The sequence below is a fragment of the Gavialis gangeticus genome, unplaced genomic scaffold (assembly GCF_001723915.1).
Source record: "Gavialis gangeticus isolate Ggan-Ray unplaced genomic scaffold, GavGan_comp1, whole genome shotgun sequence".
NCBI lineage: Eukaryota > Metazoa > Chordata > Crocodylia > Gavialidae > Gavialis > Gavialis gangeticus.
In genome coordinates, this window is record NW_017729030.1 from 45,828,362 (window position 1) to 45,835,028 (window position 6,667).

The window sequence follows — 6,667 nt, forward strand, 5'->3', positions numbered from 1 at the left end:
AGGATTCCATTGTTTTAGCCACTGTGTAAGTGTAGAACAAAAGACAGTCCGTGCCTCTAAGACCTTAATACCTACAATAACATGAGATAAGAGGTGGGCACAGACACTCTGGAAAGCATAAGAAAATGAAACAGCGTTGGTCAGGATGATAGGTGATGGTCTCAGCACATCAGCTGTTTAATCATTGTCGAGTTTTTTGTAAGCATTGGAAAAACAAAGATATAAGAAAGGATGACCGATATGGTAGGTATTGAGGCTGCTTGGGGAGGGGTAGTGTGGGAGGAAAAACAAAGGTACTTTTTTAGAAATGTAACTAGAGGGCAATGGAAACTAGCTTATTTGCCTGTTGGATGTGGGAACAGATATCTTGGTAAGACAGGTTAGGTCATGGAGGGTCTTGAAAGAAAAGCTATGTAGCTTGTGTTTTGAGATGAAGAAGAAGAAGCTGGTAGAAGAATGGAAAAAAGAGTGATGTGGTCAAAATGATAGATAACCTAGAAAAATAACCTTTGGCATTATGTACTGATATGAGTGGAGATTTGCGGGGCAGGCACGAATGAATTTTTTTCCAGGTTAGGATATTGCACTTATTGTGACTCAAGGTAATGAAAGTCTGAATGAGAGATTTTTTAGATATGTGGAGACCTAGGAAAAGACATATATCTTACAGATGACATGGAGAAGAAATTTAGCAAGATTTTGATGGAGCCTGGATTTGAAGATGTAGGAGGTCTGCAAAATCTCATGTGATTGACCAGGACGATGGTGGTGGTGACCAATATTGAGAAAGGAGGAGTGTTAATGTGGGATGGGAATAGGTTAAGAGTGCTTCATCCATTTTGGACATAGGCTAACAGCTGGACATTCATCAGGCATGGTCAGAGATGGACAAAGTTTTTACTTTAGACAGGAGGAGGCAGGTTTAGACTACACACACTTCTGTGAGTTATCAACATGGAAATGGTTTTGGATAGGTTTATGGATGAGATTTACACAGAAATAAGTTATAAGAGCAGAACAGGGGTTGACACAAGGACTAAGCCCTGTGAAACGCCCCAGAAAACAGGAAAAGTTAATGAGGAGAATGACACACTGGTGGAGTAATTGGAGAACCAGGAAAGCACTGAATCATGGAAGTCCAAGCATGACAGAATATCAAGAAGAGTGCGGCTGATGGGCTTGAAGAGAGCGTTCAGCGTTTCTGGATTAAGAATAAACTGCTAGAGAAATCAAAGTCTCTCTTTCCAAACAGAGTTGGATCAGGAAGGTCCTGGAGTGGACGATGATTTGAAGAGGATCTGGGATGGAACTGGGTTTAATGGGCCAAAAGTGTTTGTAAAACTATTTTATATGCTGTAAACTAGTAGACGGGGTTGGGGAGAGGTTTTAAAGATGAAATCACCTAAAGCGTGTTTCTTCCATCAAGAAAGGGAACTAGAGGAGAGTGACGGGAAGAGGAAGGTTTGACTATTCGTGTAGGTTTTTTACTATGAGCTGTTTATTTAAAATAAGGCTTATTATTTCAAAACAAATAGAAATTGGCATTGGGAGTAGGAAAGGGGAAACGAAAGCACTGCATATTTTGGGAGTCTTATGTTGTATTAAAATAGTCATGGTTAGCCTAAATATTGCAGAAGCAGTGTCCTTCATTATAAAATATTTATCCTTTTAAAGATGTAAGTGATGTATATAATCCCTTCTTATGCTTTGAAGTTGCTTGATCATTCATTTTTCCTGTAGCATACCATATAAGTATACATGTGTGTGGAACACAAAACCCTACAGACTCCCTACAGATTTTCTGTACAACTGTTTACAATGGGAAACCTAAGTTCACATATGACCCCATCACCATGGGCCTGTCGTTTTGTTTACTGTAATAATTACTTGGCCTTTAAGTTATTTTAATTGGGATAGCCACACAGTAGCAAATGGCTTGAATGACTCATCATCACCAGTGAGGATCTCAGAGCCAGGCAGTTGCGTGGCTGTTTCTGATTCATTCATACAATGGGAAAATCCCATTTTTGCTTTCCAGTACTTCTACCTACATTCTCTGAAGAGTGCTTTCTCATCCTCTAAGTCAGCATGAGGCTGACATTTCATTAAAAGGCTCTTGTAGCTTTTATAGTCAGTTCACATCACGTAAACAATTTATACATCAGTATTTACATACTCAAAAGAAAAAAAAGTTGAGGGAAGATTCCACTGTCCTCAGCTGCAGTGTAGAAAATAGTTTAGTTTCAATCCCAAACCCACATTCAATCCTTTTGAGAGTTTGCATTCTCAGAGTGCAGACACAACAACATTATAAATAAGATATAAATAACTAAGTGGATGAATGGCAGCCTCTGTTATTTGTTAGCTTTGCTTGTAAAAGGTCCTTTTTACCACTGGTTAATTTTTGTAACTATTTTGTGGATAATTTTGCTTACATACTCGGCCTTCTATTTAGCAGGCTGACACACTCTGAATGTTGTGACACATCTGTCCGCTGTTACCAAATCAGTCAGGAAAAAAAATTAAAATAATAAAACACTAGTCCCGTTTATAAAAAAGCTACTTGTTCTAGCTGTCCTGAATACAGGAATTCTAAAAACAAAATGGGATTCTTGTTATGCTCATTTGCATGTGAAATATTTGGGATGCTTTTCCAGCTCACAGTCAACCAGGTGTCTTAGCTCTGAAGACAAACATAAAGATTAGGATTTTTTTTTTTTTAGTGTTCAGATGATCTGTTTCTCCAAAATGTGAGAATTCAAGATGAATCAAGATCATCACTGAAGCTCATTTTAAAACATAACAAGCAGCAGGGCTGAACTTTTAACTCAGTGTTAGCTTCCCAAATATATTTAAGTGGCTAAAGAAAATATTTGAATATTTAAAATATGAATGCAGTACTTTATATGTGTTGATTATATATAACTATTTAGGGCGACTAAAATAATGCAATGCTTACATAAAAATAGGTTTCAAAGCAGAAAGCTGCGATGTTATTGATATTAATGGGTTGATGTTTCACCCACCCCAGTTACCAGGCATGTGTTTGGTGCATTTGTTAACTAGCTTCTTTCGAGTAAATAGTTTTCAACCTTGTCCCTCTTTACTGTAATCAGCCTTCAGCCTAATAAGGACTCAGCCCACCTGTGAATTCTTTTGTCCACCCCTGCAAAGGGTTTGTTGGTCTTCAAAGACTTAAATATTCCCCTTCTCCCTTCAGCCAAGAGGACACCTCATCCATCTTTTGGATGTCTTGTGTTTACTGCTGGGAACTCATTTTTTTGAGTTTGTGAACCTCAGGTCACAGAGTTTAGGGTAAAGTGTGCCCACACCACAATACACACTGTCCATTAGCCATCCCCTTTCAATCCACTAAGTTCTCTTGTATCTAAGTGACACACCAGTCTTCCCTGCAAAGTTCAGGGTCATCGTATTTGATTTTGTTGTGTGTGATCTCTGCACTTTGTGCAAGAGGGTGTTAGATCAGTGTAAACTGTGGGCCATTGAACAATGCAAAAAGCTCAGGGCCCTAAGGTGAACAGAGGTTGATATGGTTATGATTTAGTTATGGAGTAGGAGTTTGAAACCAAACCTTTGTATAGGGCCCCAAAATGGAAACCTTGTCACTGACTTAGTACCAAAAAGACCCTGTGACCTTCTAGCTCATGCTCATAAGGGCTTTGTATATAGCTAGGGATAGGATAGGGGAATGCAAAAGGCATCAGTTGTCTCTTCCTCCACATCACGATGGCTAAGGAGTAGTTGTGTGTGCGTGTATGTGTATGTAAAATACTATCTGTTCCCTTGCTTCATTCTTTGCCTAGGCAGAATCTCCATGTCTATTATGGGGTGCTGTGGGGAGAGGAGAGGAAAGGCTCTGGAGTGGCTGATCCAATCCACGTTTTATCAGGAGCCACAGGACGGTCTATCCTACCAGCTTACTCAGACCTTCTCCCCAACAGAGATGAACGTGGGGATGCTTTTGCAGTTATCACCTTAAAACAAACATCAAGGGAATTAAGGTGTTGGTTGTGTAATATGTTGTGGAAAACTAAAATCTGTAGGTTTGGAGTCTCTCAAGAAGAAAACAGGTGAAAGTAGTGATCATGTCATATCCAGTTTGTTTTGTTTAATATGGTAGAAGCCAAACCCTGTACAGAACGAGTGCTGCATGCAGCATTACTGTTTTGGGGACTCTCTCGTGCTACGCTGTCTAGTGAGTTAGGCTGCTAGGCAGCTGCATACTTTCTCCTACGTTGTGTTGTGAGTACTAAATTAGAACCATTCTCCTGTTCAGATTGTCTTGGAAAGATGCACAAATTGTAGCAACTGACAAATTGCAATGTCAAAAGTCTTGACATTCAACCAGGCATGAATTATGGATGACCTAATAATGTAATAAAAGGAAATATCTTAGTTTAAAAAAACAGAGTAAAGGTTTATTGTTATCTTCTGGCCTTAGCATTGTCCAGACTGTCAGACAAAGGGGTAGGGACAAACACACACTTGTAGTGGCTTCAGAAGCGGGGTGGGAGCTGCTTCTCAGGAATTTGCAGCAGCCATTATGTTGTAACTTTTGTACATGCATGATCCTGTACCAGTATAAGTGAGTGAATCACCCAGCATTGACCTTAGAAGAAGGTTAAAGTTGAAATAGTTGTGCTACACTTGCCTCACTACAAAATCTTGCAGACAGTTGCACCATATCAGCGACTCCCCCTCTGAAGCTGCTACAAGTGTATATTCCTCCATACTCTAACCTAGAGAGAGAGAGGGAAAACTAGCCCAAAGGGTTAAAGTTGTCAAGAGAAAAATATTCACAGATGGAAAGTAGAAAAGAATTATAACGGGGAGGGATAAAACTACAAGGGACCAATCTGTCCTTAGTTTTATAGTTCTTGCCTGGGGTAGACCATCAGGGTTGTGATACAGAAAGAGGACTCTGTGGGAACCTGGCATACACCACATCTCCTTGCGAGGTCTTGCATTCAGCAGTGAATCCTCCGTTACATGAACAAAGTCTTCTTGTTTGCTTGCCCCTTTTCTCTTGCTTTTCAGATTTAGTGAGTGAATAATTGTGCCCTATTTTTAATATTAAATAGCAAAGTGGTGGGAATCAAGAAAAACGATGAATGTGCACATACAAAAATGCTGACTTAGGTGACTACAGCAGAATTTTAACCCATTAAACCTTGGCTGCTCTTGATTTAAAACAGCAGATTTGTATGCTTGGTTCTACTGCATCAGCCAGCATCCTCATTTTGTGACCAGAAAATGACTAAACCAGGGGTGCTCCACCTCCAGCTTGCAGGCCAGCTGTTTCAGCAAAGACTTGGAATCTGGTCTGGAGGGCTCCCCATGGTTTGGGAAATTATGGCTGTGGGGGAGCAGGGGCAATACTGCCACCTCTCTCCACTGCCCAAATGCCAAGTCCCACAGGCCAGGGTGGAGCTGGGCCAGGACCCTCCTCCCTCATGGCCAGATTGGAGTCAGGCTACTCCCCTCTCGCCAAATAGGACTGGGCCATGGCCCCTTCCTCCAGCGGAGCTGGGCCATGCCTCTTCCCCCTGCATGACTGGATTGAGGCCAGGCCACACCATACCCCCTCCACCCAGTGGGGCCAGGTTGTGGCCAGCTCAAGATCCCTTCCACCATGTGGCTGGACCAGGGTTGGGCTCCCCTCCCCACTCTGTGTGGCCAGATGGGATCCTGTCAGATTTGGCCCATGAAAGAATTGGACACTGCCCATCTGGCCCACTGGCCAAAAAGGTTGAGCACCACTGGACTAAATAACAGCAAGGGTTTACTTCTAAGGTCCATGAGCAGCCATGGGATTAATAACATCTAAGAGTTAATGAACTGAAAACATTTTTGAGTGTCCTAGAATGAAGGCTACCCTCTCACTGGTTTCCTACTCGCATCTGAAAAAATATATATATGTATGTTTAGAAGGAAATTTCTAATGTCCTACAAGCTTGGGGTTTTTTTTGTCTTTGTTTGCATCAGAAATGATTTTTATGACAGGATCAACTTAAATCTGCTTACTGTCTTATTCAAATGAATGTTCACCTGTCTGTAGCAGCATTCATTTTTAAAGAGCTCAATAAAATATAAAAAGAAAGACTTAACATTGTTGTGTTTCTGTTCACAGATGCTGTGAAGCCACCTGGTAGTTCTTTACAAGCATCTTCTGACTTGCCCTTAGCAGTTAATACTTCACCACCTTCTATGCATGCCGAATCATCCCTACCTCCTCCATACCAGCTAATTAATATCCCCTCTTCGGAATCCTCATGTAGTCAAGAAGATCCTCAGGACTACTTATTGCTAATAAACTGTCAAAGCAAGAAACCAGAACCTATGAGGTAAATGGCTGTTTCAATTTTTCTCTCTTTCTCTTTTTCTTTTCTCTCTCTCTCTGTTTCTCTCTCTGTCTCTCTCTCTCTTTCATAGTTTCATAGTTTCATAGGTTTAGGGTCGGAAGGGACCTAGTAGATCTTCTAGCCCGACGCCCGGCCAGGGCGGGAGAACAACAAAACCCCAAAACAAGAAACGGGACTCAAGTGAGTCCAGCCAGGTAGGCATCCAGCCTCTTCTTAAAGACCCCCAGGGTAGGGGCCAGCACCACTTCCCTTGGAAGTTGGTTCCAGCTCCTAGCCGCCCTAAC

The 6,667-nt window shown here is 41.4% G+C and overlaps 1 protein-coding gene across 3 annotated transcripts in view; it reads left to right on the plus strand.

Moving 5' to 3' along the window:
* The window catches only part of GAB1 (GRB2 associated binding protein 1), a 153,395-nt gene that overhangs the window by 97,484 nt on the left and 49,244 nt on the right, over positions 1 to 6,667 (plus strand). For all 3 annotated transcript variants that reach the window (XM_019522139.1, XM_019522138.1, XM_019522140.1), the window contains exon 3: positions 6,152 to 6,365. In XM_019522139.1, coding sequence (XP_019377684.1) covers positions 6,152 to 6,365 — 214 coding nt within the window. The remainder of the gene's footprint in view (positions 1 to 6,151; positions 6,366 to 6,667) is intronic.